Source organism: Strix aluco, chromosome 10, assembly GCF_031877795.1.
Source record: "Strix aluco isolate bStrAlu1 chromosome 10, bStrAlu1.hap1, whole genome shotgun sequence".
NCBI lineage: Eukaryota > Metazoa > Chordata > Aves > Strigiformes > Strigidae > Strix > Strix aluco.
In genome coordinates this window covers 27,483,905-27,501,885 of record NC_133940.1, presented here as the reverse complement: position 1 = coordinate 27,501,885, position 17,981 = coordinate 27,483,905, and the positions used below count along the sequence as shown (strand labels likewise).

Here is a 17,981-nt window from a genome sequence, read left to right as displayed (position 1 = left end):
GCAAGCTGGGGGATGTGGGTTTTTGCCTTCTCCTGTGCTTCACACAATGTACTTGTCTATTCTCAGGTGTGAGGAGCTGGAAGGAAAACAAAAGTCTTGAGAGGCTTATCGTCAGATGATCTATGAAATGCAGGAAATGTGAGAGAAGTAAAATTTTATGTACCTGTATCTTGGGCTGAGGCTGAAAAACAGGCTGCCTTAACCATGCAGAGCATACGGGATAACTTCTTGCTGATGTTATAAACTCACCATATATTCTTACTGATTGTTCTGTGTATCTTGTTCAATCTAAAAAAGTCAAAACAATTGGCCCTATTTATGAACACAATATTAGACTCCATGAGTAAGGCTATAAATTTTTATATATGTGTTAGGTACAAAGAAACACCAAGAAAGTAATAAAGAAAAGGAGAGCACAGGATATGAATAAATGATAATTTAGATAAATGGAAGCAGGTAATAAAGGGGCACTTAACAAACAAACATGCCATTTACAGTAGGAAGAGCTCCTAGACTGTGCATCAAGGAAGGGAAGGAAAGGTCATTAGATGAAGACATTAGAATCAAGACAAAATATTGGACAAATAATTGCAGTGAAAAAAGCCTTCTGCATTGATGGGATGTAGCAAGACCTTTTAAAATCAAACGTACTTAATTTTATAATTCAGTTAGCTAAGTAACAGTATTATGCCTCGGAAATAGAATAATGCAAGGGGGCAGAACTTATCGTGGGGACACATGGAGGCACCACCTTTGGAGGAGATATCAGAATTAGCTCTAGTGCTCCTCCAAAGGCAGAGGAAAAAATCACATTCAATTTTTGGCACTGAGAAGAGAACAGGGTATGCGTGTGGTTTCATGCTGTGTGGTCCACAAGGACTGACCGTGATGGAGGCCATCAGTCAAGGGCACGGTAAGCGTGCGCTGGGTGTGAGAGGTGGAGGAGTTCAGCCGAAAGCTGCGGTGCCAGAGCTGAGGAAGTCTGTGGGTGCCAGGGAAGTTCCCACCACCCTTATCCTCGGAGATGGGCTGAGCGATGCCAGCGCGGGAACGCTGTGACTGAAAGTGCTTCCCCTGATCCTTAATTGAAAACAGAACGAATCAACCGTGGTAGGCACTGCAGGACCCGTGGCTGCTGTGAGCCCCGAACAAGAGTGATAGACTGCGTGTAAAACCACGGTACGGACAAAAATAAAAAGGCACAAAGGTTTGTTTGTCACACGGCACAGAGAGAAACCAGTGAGCACCCGCTAAGGAGGGATTCGTGCAGGCAGGGTCGTAGCTCTGCAGGGTGAGAGCCCAAAAGGGGTTAACCTGGGCTGGAGGGTGGTTTCAAGCTTTCCTGCATTATTCATTTAGAAGAGTTGTCAGCTGAGAACTTGCAAACTCATTCAAGAGATTCTTAAAACTTCAGCTATGTGCAGCCACTTGATTTGGAGGAGGGGCGTTTCTCAGAATGCTGTTACCACTATTGTTTCAAGGTTCGAAACACGAGTTAGTCAGTGAAGGAGGAAGCCAAAACTAAGTGAGATTTGCATTAACCTTTTGGTACCTAATTGTTCCCCCTGGTTTTATGCATCACCATCACTTCTTTATGCATTTCATCTGTACTCTTGATACATTCAATACCTCAGACAAAAAGGATTATGCCATCAACCTTTTCACTGTTTCCCTGTAGGGAAATCTTTTCTGTTAGCTATGAAAAAAAGGGGCTGATGAAATCCTGGAAGCCACCTGCAAGGATGTGGTATCACTGCACTTACTGTCCACAAGGAATAAACATTACATCAGTAATGCTTTATCCCAGCATTTGCCCTCATTAAAAGTGAATTTCCTTTTCTATAGTGAAAATAGAGAATGAAGTCAATAAAATAAGTGACCTGATTATTTTCTTTGCTGATGAGCTATTTGGAAAGGTGGAAAGTGGAAACTCATGTTCTTGAGAGAGCTGCAGAATACGCTCAGGTCACACTTCTCCATACCTGCTCCTTCATGTTTTACCAAGGGGCCAACATAAAACATCCCCTCTGTAACAAAAGTCTTGGAAGATTCTTGTCTGTGAACATCTGGGGAGAGAATCGCTCTCCTCTGCCAGCAAAGGCGCCATCTCCTCGCCTTGCATCCTGCCTGAGGATGTTGGTGATGTCTGAGGGGTAGTTGTGTCGGATTTGTGGACACATTGGGAAGTCCCCCCCTCCCTTGGAAAGTCTGCTAATCTTTCTGCTGTTTGAAGCCCCGAACCATCAGGGTTAGGGCTGAAACTCTCCGATTTCTTCTTCTCCAGCATGCAGGCTCTGGAACTTTTCTCCAGCAGGTTGGCTCAGCAGCTTTTGGGAAGTGCTCCTGTTGGTTTGCTGCCTGGTGCCTGTAGGAGATGCTATGTGACAGTCCTGTCCTCGAGACTCTTCCCTTCGCCACCCAACTCTTCCTCATTCTTGCAAATACCCGCATGGCTTCTCCTTCTCCCTTTTCTAGTCAGAAGAGGCAGTCATTTGTCTGGTTTATAATTTTAAAATGAGCTTCTCAAACTCTGCGAGGCTGGGGAGAGAAGGTAGTGATGATAAGGAATTGTGGAGAACCTCAGTGAGGAATCACAAAAGGTGCTGGAGAAATGTGTATTCTCTGAGGGTAGTAAAGGTGGGAAATAATATAGAGTCAGATGCCCGGACAGAAGACCCTCTGTCCATTTAATGAGGGGAGAAACAGGAAATCTTGATTGAAGATCAGACTAGTAATTGTTCCGGTTTCTCAAGCAGCCAAAGAGAAAAAAAAAAAAAATCTGATGTAAAAAATGAGAAGAGCAGCACAGGCTGTGCATACCATAACCATAAATCAGGTTGGCCCAGGGAATCACAGCAGATGGCACGACTGTAGAACTAGATAAATGGCTAACCTCCAAAGAATAAGGATTTGGACTTGTTTTGTAGGACCAAGCTGCAGACTTATTTACAAAGAAAAATGCCTTCCTACAATTTCCTTGAAATCTTCAAGCATGTTAAAAAACCCTCCCAAAAATGCAGGATATTCAGATCATGTAATTTATCTGGATTTCCTCAACAAAGCTGTTCTCAGCATGGTATAAAGGAAAAGAAATAGGGATAGGACTGTTTAAAGTTTCAGCAAGAGAGAGAGGCCGTAGGAGCAATGGGAAGTTTTCATGGAGCCCCTTGGCAGTGTTTTGGCGTGTTCAAACTTGCACTACAAAGAGGCGGAGAGGGGACACAGATGAGATGGCAAGGGAAAAGTACTGAGAACCCTTTGGGGTCAAAAGTACAGTGGAGTACTTTGGATAGAAAAAAAAGAAATCAAATTTTTTTTACCTATTGGTGAATTCTAATGAAATTCAACTGTATTTCAGCTGCTGAGGAAAAAAAAATTAAGTCCTCAGCTGTAGAGAGCACTGCTAATCTATGTACAGAGCTGGCCAAAGTCTTCAAACAAAGGTGCAGCACAAAATAAACAGGTTATGGAAAAATACTGGAAACCATCTCATGCCACTGCAGAAGTCAATCGGGGATGCTGCATTTGTTCTGCTTGTATCAAGTGAGACACTGCTGGGTTCAAAGAGGAGCACGGAAAAACATCAGTCGTGGGAAGCGATTACTAATGCAGGTAAAGATTAACTGAGGGGAACTGGTTAAAGATTTCACTGCAGCCGCCCTTCCCCTGGCCCGTCCCATCTCTCCGTGCTGGCCCTGCAAGGAGAAACGGGGCATGGCTCGGGTCCAGAGCACCCCACCTCACCCTTCCCACCTTCCCTGTGATTTTATTATTGTTTTCACAGCGTCGGTGCCACGGGGGAAGCACTCTGATGAAATGGGTTTGCATTATCTTTCCGCAAGTAGTTATGAAATTTCAAGCTGCTGAGAAAGCGGGTAGCTTGTTTGCAGAATTTATGCTCTTGCAGCTGACTTTCTGTTGTATCGTCTCGGCATGCAAGCAAAATAAGCAAATGTAATGGAAACAGTAGTTGTAAAAAATAAAACTGCTATAGGGAGCCTCTGGCAAAAGCTAAGTCGTTCTTATTAAAATCAAATACAAAAAAATAAATATTTATACTCTTAAATCAAAGCACAAATTATATTAGTCACCAGCCAGTCAAATCCCTTTTTTGGGGAACTTTCTCTGGCTTGGGCAGGTCTCCTCCCACCATACTTCAGTGCAAACCCCGGACTCTCTGAGCAGGCAGCAGAGCACAGGGCTGCCTTCCCTGCACCATCCTCTGGTTGCGGCTGTAACAACAGTGCTTTCCAGCACCTGGATTTTCAGCCACTTTATCTTTCTCCAGCTTTCCATCACTCGCAGAACAGGTGAGGGAAGCGGTGTGCTGTTGGCAGAGCTGGTGTGGGACTGGCAGCAAACCCTCCCCGCTGATCAGAAACCAGCACAGCGTCACTGCCTTTAATCCCCTGCTGCCATGGGCTGAGTCCAACCACCAGATTGGCATCCACCATACGGTTGGGAGCCGTGGTATGTGTTTGTGTGTCTGGGAGCACGTCAGTTTGCTGTTCTCCACGGTGTCTGTGAGATGCTTCTCCTCTCTCCCACCACACCCCGTGAAGAGATTCCCTTGCCCTGAAACACAGATGGACTTTGCTTAACCAACGTCATGCCTGGAGAACAATAGAGAAGGGTTGGTGTAAATGTAACCAGCATCAAACCTGGGTAGCCCAGGCAACACCGACACAAACACTCATCAGGGATACCCAGTCCAGCTAGATATAGCGCTGTTTTTCATGCCAGAGGACACATTTTCTTTGCTCAGAATAAAATATTTTTTTTACTCATGGATAATCTGTGTTAGCTCATACAACACCCAGACGAGTTCAGGATTACACCCTGTAATCTGCTCCATCTCGAAGCATGTACCTGAGGAAGTGTCTGGGACTCCTCTTCCACACAGGGCATCAATTTTTCCAGACAGCTGAAAGTTAATAGCTGCCATGATTCAAGCGAGTAATTCTTGTGAAACCAGCTCTGGGGATGTTGCCTAGCAAAACAAATCCTGTCAGCATAGCCCCATGCTCTGACGTGGTATCAAATACGTGACGCTATATATAAAAACCAGGAAGCAATCCAAGGGAAACGGCACATTTTAGCTCTGCTGCAGACCATACACAGAATACAGTGATGCAGAAAACTATTCCTGGCTGCTTTTTCCAGCAAATGTAAGTATTTTTGCTTTTAAACTAAGTAAAAGCTAATACCACTTCATTACAGTCAGGATATTCAGTGGTAATCTGGGTTTCAAATTTGTTCTCCTGTATATTCTCTGACACAATTCCAGGAGGAATTTTGAAAGGAAGTATTTGTTTAAGAGTAGGAGATATTTTTGATTACCTCTCAGACTACAACAGCATACCAATGACAAATGAGAAGTTATTATTAACTGGAATTTGTAAAGTGTCTCAGGAGAGCAATTTCTGTAGAGATTAAAAATAGTACCACTGAAGACACAAAGCGTTAGTTCAGGAAACCTCCCATGAACTTGAACTGAGGTTTCATCTGAATAAGGACTAAACAAAAACTGTCTGTCACTGTCCACATGCAGTGATCCTCCTGCGAGTGACCTGCAATGAATACTGCAAGAGGTGGCTTTGAAAACTGTAAATAAATAGATGAATTGGCTCAGGTTGCCTTCTTCACTAATTCTGGCCATTCTGGCAGGATGGGAACAGCTGTTCTGGAAACAGCTCCCCGTTCCTGCTCCCACAAGCTCCATCCCAGGTGGGATCCCGCCTGCCCAGGCTGGGTGGAGGGAGGGCAGTTGCCCTCCCTACCTGCCTGTCCCTGCCCCTGTGCAGGCGAAGGGAAGGGTCTGCTGATGCAGAGCACCTCTTCTGGATTCCCCCAGGTCCTTCGCGGGCTGGCAGGATTTCCCAGATGGAGGGAATCTGCTGGGTTGGCTGTGGAGGAGGATGCTGGCAGCGGGAGCTCAGGAGAGCCATGCTGACAGCCACCGTCTCCAAAGGAGGAGCCCGTGGCTTCACACCCTGCTCCGTGCACTCTTCAGTCATCCAATGACTTTTTAATCTTACATATGTAAAGGCTACGTCTGACTAGTGATGTGCCCTGGATGATCTCAGGCACTAAGCTCAGCTACAGCAACAAGGACCATATCCCCAAACCATCCTCGCAGCTGTGCTGCCTGCGGGCAGCGGTCCCTGCCTCTGGCTAAAGCCCAGCCCGTGCCTGCACAGCATTTGGGGGTGTGTGTGCACTGGCAGATGCCAAAACTCTGTTGGGGGCCACTGGAGCTCTCTCAAGACTGTGAAGAACTATGGGGAACATCTCCCAGCTCTGCTTAATTTACTAGAACAGATGTATCCAAACAGCATTTGAAGCAAGTATGGGAAACTGGGATGCCCTTTTCCCTAGCAAACATCCGCAACTACCTGTGTTGTGATCCATGAGCCTTTTCCTGATCCCTGCCCCCTGGCCCAGGGTGTCAGCTGTTTTCCCACACTGTCCCCAGATTCCTTAGGTGGTATGAAAAGTGTCCCCGCCTCAGGACAACCTGTAGCCTGCTGGTTGGGACACCCATGAGAGATAAACATCTAAATCCCCTGCGGCCAAGGAGGAAATCAAACCTCGTTCTGCTACATTCTGGATGAGTTTTAATCACTAAGTCATAGTGTGAAAGGGGTGGAGGGAGGCAGAAGGGAGCCACAGCAATGATCCTGCCTCCTGGGGCAGCTGTGGCTTGAAAGGAAGGACACCACTGACACATCTCTAACAGAAGGTGGGAAGGCATCTTCCATCCAGAAACTCCAGTTCCTTTCCAAAGTACATTGCAGTGTTATGTAAAATGCTGGCAGCATTATGTAAAATGCTGAAGTTTTCAAGAAGGGAAGACGTGAAAGACGTGCCGGGCTCCTTAGTGTCTGGACTGGCTTCTTCTGGGCACCTCCTCCAGCTGTACCAGCTGCTCGTTATCCTTTTCTAACACTCGTCATTAGAAGAGCCTATGGGCTCATCACCAAGTCCTGGAGTGTGAGATAGGACCCAGTTCCCAGAAACTCAGAACTAAAATGCTCCATGTGGACAAGATAAAGTTCTGCTGTAAATCCAGCCATCGGTGTCTTCTTCCTTTTGAACTTCTTAAGTGAAAAGAAAGGATGAAGGAAATATATGAATGAGACCAGCTCACTGGAGAAAATTGGTTTTATCCACATGGCAAACTTCTGTTTGATTCAGTTTGTTTTCCAATAAAGTTTTATTTCGCCATTCTCCAAAGGAGATGTAAAATCCCAAAGTTAACGAACTGCACATTTTGCTCACTCATTCAGCTGCTCAGACCAGTTTAGATTTGTTTACTACCCCTCATTTGGGATTCACAGTCTCAGATTTAGCTGGTCCTGTGGCCAGGTATGTTGATCTTCAGTGCACAGCAGCTTGGGCCAGGTTACATGTACTTTCCAGCATACAACAATTCACAACACTAATCAGCTGTAAAATGAGCAAAGATCTTTATCTAGGCATGTAATTTGTCTCCTCAGAAATACATTTCATGAAAATATACACAGAAATTGCTGCAAAAAAAAAAAAAAAGGCAAAAAAAATAATGATAGAACATTCTTAATGTACCTTTCCAAAGAAAGAGTATCTTGCCTGAGTAGCAAGATAAATCAGTATTCAACTGTACGTATCACAGCTTGGTTCTCCTCCACTTCTAGCTAGTGAGTGTGCAAGCTTTCACGCTGTGGATTTGGATGGTTTTGTTCCAATGGATCTTAATTTCATTGATGCTTTTTATTGAAACAGCCAAACCGCTGCTCAGACATCACTGCTCAGAGATTAACCCTCCTCTTCACCACCTCCTGCATCCTCCCCAGTGAATCAAAGCCACTTCTTGGTAAGTTATGACACACTAAAGGGGTTGCGCCAGGACTAGCGGGCGGCAAAGCCCCTTGACTTAATGGAAAGAGCACAGGCCATTGATTTCAGAAAGATTTTGCTTTCACCAGAAAATGCAGAATCATTTTTCTAGTTAATCGGTGTGGAAAACTGGGGTAAGTTGAACTGTATCACAATTCAGCTGAAGTACAGGACTAAATAATTCCTACCTCTTCCCTAAAGGATTCCACTAATGAGTTGGCTCAGACACTTTAAAAAAAAAAAAAGATAAAAGCTGCATGTGAATCTTGGATGAGTCAACCTGGAACAAATCAAGTCTTAACAAGCAACGGGAATCTCACTCTTAAAAATCTTGGCTTGGTGCCTTTCATAGGAATCACTCAGAATTATCATTTTCCCATCATCTCAACAGGCAAGCACTAAAACAACCACCCAGACCTGTCGGGTAACTGTACTGGAAAAGCTCTGTAGTACAAGCTCCAGGGTGCTCACATTGGAATACTGAGAATTTACATAAGGAGGCAAGTGCTCAAATATGAAAGAAACGTCATTGTTACATTTAGCTAAATCTCTGATCCCCTCAGTGTCTTTGAAACATTTTCAGCAATTGATACCTTTCTTGAACTGTCAGCCTCAAAAGTGGTCACATACTTCAGTGAAGACCTAACTTCCAACGACTCATCCCATGCGGTTACAGACATTTCTCCTGTTTATGCAACACAAGACGGCATCTGCCTTTTCCAACTCAACTGTTGCTGACTCCAGCTGTGGGTGTTGCCACCCACAAGCTGTACCGATACCCCCTTGGGTCGGTGCTGCCACCTATGGCAGCCACCCTCCTCCCCTGGCTCACTCCCTCCTCCCACCCGCACCTTCGTTCTTCCTCTCACTCACTGCTACGCAGGGACCAGCTCTTGTGTGGATCTGAAACTGTACTTGCAGACTTGTGACAGCTGACTTTATAAGCAAACTTGATAAGCATGAACTCTGTCCCTTATTGTAGTTAATGAAAATGCACAAAATGTCAGATTTCTGCAGAACCCCCTCAGATACACCATTCCTCTAATTTCTGATAATTAGCCTTTTCTTAGTGTCCCATCCAGCTATACATGACTTAATCATAGTTTTGTCTAGTTCACATTTCCTTAGATTGCCTCAATAAGAATATTGAAAGTTTTAACAAAATTCAAGATACATGACACTTGCTGGTTCTCTCCTCACTCATGAGATCTGTTATCCTGCTACAGAAGGAAGCTGGGCTCAATAAATTTACTTTATCTGTGAGAAATCCACATTGTTCTTCCTTATCTCCTCTCTACCGTTTAGATAACAACTTGATTATTTTAGTAGTTTTCTGGGAACTGAAGTTTACAATTTTCTGGCTCCTCTTGACCTACTCCTCCCTTTTAAAGACAGGCCCCATCTTTGCTATTTCAAGTTTTCTGGAACTTCTACCATTTGTCCTTTAAAACTTCTCAGTGATAACCATGAATATCTCTGAAATTGCTTCAGCCAGTGTCTAAGCGCGCTTGGATAAATTACTTGAAGCTCAGGAATTTGAAAACACAGAATTTATCTAAGCAACACCCACCTTGTTCTTCCTTTAGTCTAGTCAGGAACCTTACTGGGGGTCTTCTGCTGCTAGCTCTTGCTGTGGCACGTGCCCAGCCATAAGTGGGCCTTTCAGAGGAAAAGAATTGTTGTCTTCTAATTTTGGCACCCACAGCTGGCTGGTCATGCAAACGTTGCAGGGAGCAGACTCGTTCCTCAGTCTTCCTTTGTCTGACAATGGATTTATGGAGTGTTTCCTCCTTACCCATACAACACTTCTTCACTGCACTTCATCTTGTGTCTTGGTCTTTCCAATATAATTCTTATATGTTTATCCTATTTTTTTATACTGAACTTCATCATAGAATCCTCACTCTATTTTTTGTAAATGTCTTTCTTGCTTTTGAGATCATAGGAAACCAACGATTTAACCAAATTAGCCTTTTACTACTCTTTGTAACCTTATCCCACACAGGGATAGATCACACTTAACGCCCTTTCAATGCAATATTACACAAATTATGCTAATACCTAAAAATATCTTCACTAACTTCATTCCTGCTTAAGATGTGAGTGTGTAAATATAAGGTCAGATCCTGAGCTGTTAGTCATCTCCAACCAATTCTTCATGTTACGCAAAGCTGTAGTTGAAGTTGATGGGTACTTTGCATGTATAGGAAATGAGCAGAGCCTTGGGATGCAGCCCTGATTTATTAGATTATTTCAGCATGTTCATACAAAATGACCGTGAAGAGTTGCTAAGCAAACTTAATCTCACTGACGCAAAACACTTCAAGCTGCCCACTGAGATGTGAAGGACCCCCAGGCAGAAGTGGATCATCAGGTACCTCTTTCCACTGAATTTAAGGCAAAGAGACTGTTTGCAACCTTTTATAGGAGACAATGGCCAGATAAAGGACTCCCACTGGCAGCCTACGGGAACTGGCTGTTTTCATAAATTTCATTGCTTCAGATGTTGCCTAAACCGAGTCGTGTGCCATTCTTGATGGCTGGTTCTGTCTGTCAGCATTAGCTAACAGTCAGAGGGATGCAGGTTTTCCTCTTGCTCACACACCCTAGTGAATTGAGGCTTGTATCAGGCCTCTCAAGAGATAAACCAACCCCAAAGCACACCATGGCTGCAAAGATTGCAGGCAGCCAGTGGTGGGTAAATATGAAAGGCCTCCAGGCACTCAGGAGAACCAGGAGCACCTTCATCCCAAGGCTCATTTGGGGAACTGCCCAGACGTCTATAAACTTTCCCTCAAATTCCAGGTCAGATCCCACAATTGGTTCAGAAACATCCAACTGAATGTATTAGGAGATTCAACTAATAAACTGGAAACATAACAGTATAGCGCTCTCAGGGGGAAATTTAGAGTTGTATCTAATTATAGCTCTGTTAAGGCCAAGGAGTAAAATGTTAGCGGTTGCCAATCAATGGAACAACAAGTTGGTTTTAGGCTTTGTAAATGGTACTTAAGAAAAAGAAACTTAAACAGTACATTTGGGCAATAATGCTTGAAATGACTTTTGGCTTTTAGCTTACTCCCAAAGAAATGTAGATATAAAATCAGAAAATTAGAGAAACATTTTAAATGGTGCCGTAGCTGGGGCTGGGCACCAGCTGGACCAGCTTCCAGCCACGCAGCAGCCGGCATGGCCTCGGGAAGCTCCACTCCTGCGCTCCGAGCCAAAAGCTCACAGGTGTGGGGAGCTCCAGCACACACCGGGATGCTTTCACCAACCTCACACCGAACCAGAGACCACTTCCCTTCACAGCAAAACTTAAAAAACCCCATGGACTTCTGCAGCCAGCAGCTGTGTGCTTGTGAAGCCATAGCAGCAGGGACTGCTGAGCCCACCTTTTCCCTGGTAGCCCAGAATTTATAATTTATTGCCATTTCCTACCCTGGGCCTGGGCATTCCATTATATTTAGAAGCTACAGATGCCATATGAAAGTGTACAAAGAGTTGTGCTAATGACAGGCAAAGGAAATCAAATGGGTATTTGTACGGTAATTCTCAACTACTGATTCAGCTGGGACATTTCTTGGATAGCACTCCCAAAATAAGTAATAAATCTCTCATTTACCCTTCTACACAACACAACTGGAAATCTTTTTCTTGCTGCAACACTAGAGAATAGATTCTTCATTTTTGAATTGACCCACAAAGGCAAATGGAAAAAAACTTGCATAGTGAAAGTAGCCCTATTCCAGCCTCAATTTTTCCAGTGTTAGTCCATTTCAGTTCCCTGCGATGACTCCTGTGTTAACTATAATAAAATGTCATCGCCTGGGCCTATATGCAATTTATTTAATGATTGATGCAGTCTGAGGATTTCACATACCAAAACCTCTCTGAAGCTGGGTAACCAACCAATGCCACAGTAATGCTGGAGTGCGCAGAGTGCCAGCAGGTGTCTGTACAAATGCAGGTACATAATAATTTGTCTGGAATCTATCCCGCTAGTTTTACATTTAATCACCCATTTTTATATGTATTCTAGGTATTCTTCCCTGACTGGCATTTCCATGGAGAGAGACCACATGAAAGATCTCAGAAGATACCTGGTACTTAAATATATCCAATACCTTGTCCTGTCTTCTTCAAATGCTGTCAGCACTTTTCTGGGCCTGCTGGGCAGTTTGTACGCGATAATCATCCTGCAGTCTGCAAAGGTTTCGTCCAAGTCCACTGCGGTTCTCATTTCGAGCCTAGCAAAGGCAGACATCCTGGTTTGCATTACCGTTGTTTCTGCGATGGTTCTATGGGCCTTTGATGTTAGTATCTCATCTCCAGCGCTCACATCAGCTCTGCTGCAGAACCTCCTCACTGCAAATGCACACGTCAGCTGTTTGCTGCTGAGTTGCGTGGCCTTCGAGGCGTACTTGATAACCTTCTTCCCCACAGAGTCTCGCCATTTACGGACAGTGAAAAACGCCAGACTGACCTCCAGGATCATCTGGATGCTGGTGAGTGCAGAGTGTGCCCTGTTCCAGACTGATGACCTCCTGAAGGCCACCAGCACTTCTGCTCCCACCCGCAGCCCTTGCGTTCTGTTGTTTCATTTCTCCAGCATGGCCGCAGCCCTTCTCAGGTCCCTCAGTTACTTCCTGGGGATTATTTTAAGGATCATTAATGTATACATCTACTACAAAATATTTTTTAGCATGTCTAACAGATCGACACTAAAAACAAAGTAGCGCGTACTCCCAGGGGAAGCAGCGCTGTGACACCAAACAGAAGACACTTCAAGACAATTTCAAACTACTGGTTTGAAAACTGTTCAATAACCAGGACCAAGGCTCATGTTTTGGCACACGACTGAGTTTAAACCTTCCTGTTTTCTGATGTTATTTCGCCTTGGTTATTGTGAGGAGCTTGGGGTTGAGGAGCCCCTTGGCACAAAGCTGGGCTGTGGGTACTCGCGTTGACAGCCTTAGGGCAACGTGGGCTTGCTTTGATTGTTTGCAATCTAGAGTTTATTCACTATACCGGTGAAACAAATGACATTTCATGTACGGTTGTAAGAACTAAGGCAACCTAAATATTTTTTTATATGAAAAGGATGTTTAGAGACTTACTCAGGGATCCGTTGAGCCAAGAGCTTTATAGTTGTATACTAAAGATATGATCTATATCGCAAAATCTGTCTAACCCAGGTGACCCACCAGACTCATCAGGTAGGAGCGAGAGACAAGGTGAGCCCCAAGCTGACCTAGCCTAGCTGGGCTTGTCCTGCAGGTGGCATCAGCCCCACCATAAGAGTCCCCAGGACAAAGCAGGGCTGAGCTGGCACACCTCAGTGCATGCCTGGAGCTATTCTTGGGACCTTACTACAACTAAGTAGTGAACAGCTTCTCTCACATCCCCCTTCAGAAATAAACAGGAGGTGGAAAGCCAGAATGCAGTTGTTTGCTGCAGCCCTACAAGGTGGGGAGAGAGTTTGAGAAAACCTCTGTGTTGAGGGGTCCATATGCTGTACCCAGAGGGATCAGCAGTGATTTCAGTGGCTGTGGTTTTGGAGGCAGGGAGGGATGTGCTGGGGTTAACAGTGCTGTTCCAGCTCCTTTGGCAGGGGTGCAGAAGACCAGGGCCATGAATGTCCCTTGACCGCACTGGGGCTTGGGTAGATGTAGAACAGAGCTGCTACCCAGCTGGTGATTCCTGGGGTCTCCTCAAAGCACTGGGAGGTTATCAATAAAACCTAAAGTACTCCAGATACCTCAGACACTCCCCAACGCACAAGTGGACATAGGTACTTCCAGTTAGTCCTGCATGGGAGATGGCCTCCAGCTTCAATTACAGACTGTGGTTTTGAGAGACTGAACTTCTGTGATATGTTCTGCAATCCACAGATCATAAAAGGTGGAAAGAAAAGTAGAATAAGCCAAACCCCAAGTGTTAATAGCCAAAATGCAACATACAGCCTCTCTCCATCAAGCTTCCAGACCTTCAATACACCTTGCCAGCCTGAACACAGCAATAAGCCTTTGACCATTTGAGAAGAAGGACATGAAGAAGGCACAAAACCCAAGTGTGATGAATTTTCAGCTCTAACCTTCCCTTGTTCAACTTGCAGTAGATCCTCACACTCAAACTGGTACCAGTGAATGTCTGACATGCCCCACTGGTAGCAGTTACTTGGCACTTGGACTATTAGAGCTGAAAACAGGAGCTGTGACCACTTTTCTGAATGGCCTGTGGTCCAAGGTGATGAGAGGCACAGGAGCTGTCACCTGAAGATCAGACTTCACAAACCCAAGGCAAATGGCAAGTGTGGAGGAGTTTCCTGCTCTTTGCTTTGCTTACCAGCCAGTTTCTAAATTTCACAATCACACCTTTTTGTGGTGGCTAGAAAAGTGTAGTGGTAGAAAAGGTGCCCTTTTCCTGCCTTCACCAAGATGAACTTGACTGAAAGGCAACACCCAGAAAAGAGGCAGTGAAACCGGGTGCACCCGCCATGCTGCTGGGGCAGGAGGTGGCCGGCAGCGGGAGGTCCTTCTCTCTTCCAGCCTGTCTGCACCGCAGCCAGACTAAATGAAAAAAAAGAGGTTTTTTACATGCCAGATAAAGTGAGCACCCTCTGAGTGAAAGGTAAATATCCCAGCCTGAGGAGTATGCACCTTACATTAGGATCTCTGAGATCGCTCAAGTGCATTTTTTCTGACATGGACTCCAATGAAAACATTTTTTACATGACTATACACAATTTAGTATCTCCAGAGTTGTTTTAGAGACTCTTCCTTCTTCCTTTCCTTCTTCTCTTTGTGTTTATTCATGATCCTTGCTACACTGTCTGGGAAAAGGCTGAATCTTTGCTTCTATGTCAAAAATCAGGCAATAATAATGCAGATGCACTTGACTGGCTCTAAGAGATGAAAATACTGAGCTCTTATAACTGTTAAAATCTTTAAAAATATTCTAATCCAATTGGCTGCAGTAATACACTTCAAAAAACCATTAATATTGTTATTATCAGAATTCACAGAAGTTATCTGCCTAAGTGCAGTTATTTACGACGAATATCGGCAGTGCCAGAGATGCTGTGGACAGCGCAGGGCCAGAAGCGAGTGAAGGGTGCTTGACATTGTTTCTCAGAAAACTGAAAGGAAACACTGCTGAGGGCTGGGTGACCAGTAAAAGCAGAACAGAAATGTAACCAAGTCATTTGAAAAACATTTGATGCACGTTGCCTAACACAGCTGATTCCTTCTGCAAGAAGGATGTCTTAATACTGATGCACTGTGATACACTGTTCATATTCTGGAAGCCTGAAGTGCCACTTTCAGGAGAGGCAAAATGCTACTTGAAGTGCTGCAATTAATAAAACTTTTTTGTTTTGTTAAAGCATGTGCATGATTTATTACAAATATGTGTTTTTTCTGAGGATCTGCTAGACTTTTGGCTCCTCCTACAGAAGCCCATGCAGATGTCTGAGCTTTCATGAGCGGAGCCGTGTTTGGCACACGAGGCATACAGGATTTTTAATCTTTGAATTCACCACTTGGCTCATGCATTTCTTTTGCCTGATTATCCTGAGAATTAACTCTGCCCTCAGGACAATCCTTTTCTTTGGAAAGCAAACACTGAGCATGACTTGGCTTAAACACCAGGCACAAAAATGAAGGTGGCTGATAGCAAAATACAGCAGGTCTTTACTTGTACCTGAAAATCGGGATCCCAGGGACCACGGTGCAGCAGGAACAAGCCACGTGTCTACGAGCGGATGCCGTGGGTGGCACCTTTTTCTGCTCTGCTCTCCTGCGTGGGGGGACATGGGGACACAGAGCTTTTAGCAACCTGTAGCAGCTGTAGAGCGGTTCTTCTCTCCGAGCAGGAGGAGGACGGGCAAGGGAAGCCATGCTGGCTGCCTGCTTCACTTCCCCAAACCCCCAGACCATTGTTTGAGCTTCACATTGACAAGAACACGTGAATGGGTGAGCCCAAAGCTTGGCTCTGAACACACAGGAAGCGAGGATGAGTGGATTCAGCAGCAGAGGTGTTATTTTTCCATGGATAATAATTTGATGTAGCTTTTAAATTGATCCCTGTGCAAGACAGAGTGCCTCCCTGCAGCATAGCACATCGCAAGCTGTCCTGGCTCCCAGGTGGGTCAAACAGGACACAAGGGGCCAAAAATGCTGCCTGGGCAGCAAGTGGAGAGAGATGCTGAGTGGGCAAGAGGGAAGGTGGGGTCATTTTTCAGGTTGTTGCTCAGTGTCCTTGGTCACAGACTGTTCCCTCACTGTGGTTGGGGGGTTCTGTTCCCCCTCAGGATGCCTGCAGCCCTCCAGCTTTCCCCATGTGCTCTGCGGGGTGTAACAGCAAGGGGAAGCCCTTTTCTGTTCATTACAATTTGTTCTTTTATTTTTAAGGTTTTAAATCATTCTTTTTCTATCTAGATATATTGATCACGATTAATAAAACTGTTATCGCAGTGGGTTCATCTCCCGGGTGTCACGTCTGTGTCTGATAAAACTGCACCACTGCTTCAGTATCAGTCATAGCAGTATTTCAATCAAACCAACAGGGCTGTGGTGCAGAAAAGTGAGGAAACTGAGCACAGGATGGCTCTGGCTTCTGAAGATGGAGAGTTCATCAGCTGTACTGAGGTGCCAGCAAGCCCCCTGCAATGCTTGAAAGCTGTCCTAACTAACAACCCAGCTCCCCCGTCTGCGATGGCAAGGGAATGATTGATGCTTTGCCACCCTGGCAACTTTAGAAAGCCAGGGAACAAAGTGGAAATACTCAAAGGTGCTGAAGAGAGCTGAGAATTGGGACTTTTGATTGGTGACTGGGAGCCTGGTGGTCCTGAGCGTGGTGAGTCTCACAGCCCCCCACTGCTGGGGAGCTCGCCTGCATTTCAGGCTTTCAGCTCCACTGGAAACTGGGCAGTGTTCCTACACCTGCCCTACAAAATAGCAGATTTTGTTAAATCACCATTTTTCAATGAAAAATCTTGAAAAATTCTCTTTTCAATGAGAAAATTCCCTGCAGAGAGCTCTCCTGTGCTCTGCTGTACTGTGCTTTTTCTATTTGCCTTCTCAATCTTACCTCAAGACCTTTGGGATAGGAGGCACTTAGGCAATTAGTTCGTCTTACTGTCTCACAATGCCAGGACATATCCTTCAGCTGGCTGTGAGGTCAAGCTTTAAATAACACCATCCACTTGTTTCTGTTGGCTTTTGGGCACCAAAACAATTGTTATTCTAACATTCAGAAACATCCAAAATTCACATGCTCTGGAAAAAGTGAATCATTGAATACAAGACACTCCGCAAAATGATGACTAAACAGAGCTGAGACTCTCACACTGTGCAAAATGAGACTTCAAGAAATTTCTTCTCCCTCCCAAGTGACTCATTTCCATAGTATGAAGGAGCATTTAACTAATCTTAAGTGAACTAGCAACCAAAATTATGTTAGTTGATGTTAATACTATAGCACTCCCCGTGAAAAGCAAAGGAATTGATGACAGTTATCAGCTTACTCCAGCCAGACTAAACTTGCTATGAATCCCCGAATATTGTGTTGGGTACTTCTTGACAACAGTTTTTATTTTCTGGGAAGTCATTGATGGAGATCTATCAAAAAATACTAATATAACTAGGTTATCTGTAGAGCTTGGCAGGAAACAACCTGGTTGACCTGTTATCCTCCTGCCTGCTCTTGTACGTGTTAAGAACCAACGAACTCTTTAGTGACCTTCCCTATTCAAAACCTGAGGAATATACACATAGAAACATGTAATCCCACAGCTCTGAGATTTTTTTCAGCATCTTCTAACTACACAGTCCTCTGAAAGGTAAATGAACCCCCCAAATAATAGTCTTCAAATATAAAAACATATAATAAAGAAAAAAACCAAACCCTAGGGACTGTCCCCGTTCTGCAAAAGCAACCATGGACCCCAAAAACATGTCTGCTCCCGTTGCTTTGATTGCTGCGTCTCCACCTTGATGGATTTTCAAGAAAAATCCCAGGGGAGGTGAAGAACAGCCTGGTGGGGACTTTCTCATCTGTGTTGAAGTCAGAGGCCTGATTTGTGTCTGATTTCAGTGATT

General features: G+C 44.7%; 1 protein-coding gene across 3 annotated transcripts; it reads left to right on the top strand.

Moving 5' to 3' along the window:
- The first annotated feature begins 5,086 nt into the window (after window positions 1-5,086).
- Window positions 5,087-17,769, top strand: LOC141927645 (uncharacterized). Of its 3 annotated transcripts, none has more exons than XM_074834838.1 (3): window positions 5,087-5,168; window positions 7,765-7,855; window positions 11,921-17,769. In XM_074834838.1, the coding sequence occupies exon 3, from the start codon at window positions 11,946-11,948 to the stop codon at window positions 12,615-12,617; it is 672 nt and encodes a 223-aa protein (XP_074690939.1). In that variant the 5' UTR covers window positions 5,087-5,168; window positions 7,765-7,855; window positions 11,921-11,945; the 3' UTR covers window positions 12,618-17,769. The 3 variants fall into 3 exon arrangements, with proteins under 3 accessions (XP_074690939.1, XP_074690941.1, XP_074690940.1); XM_074834840.1 differs by having other exon boundaries at window positions 5,117-5,168; window positions 7,677-7,855; XM_074834839.1 differs by having other exon boundaries at window positions 5,121-5,168; window positions 5,855-7,855.
- Window positions 17,770-17,981: the final 212 nt, after the last annotated feature.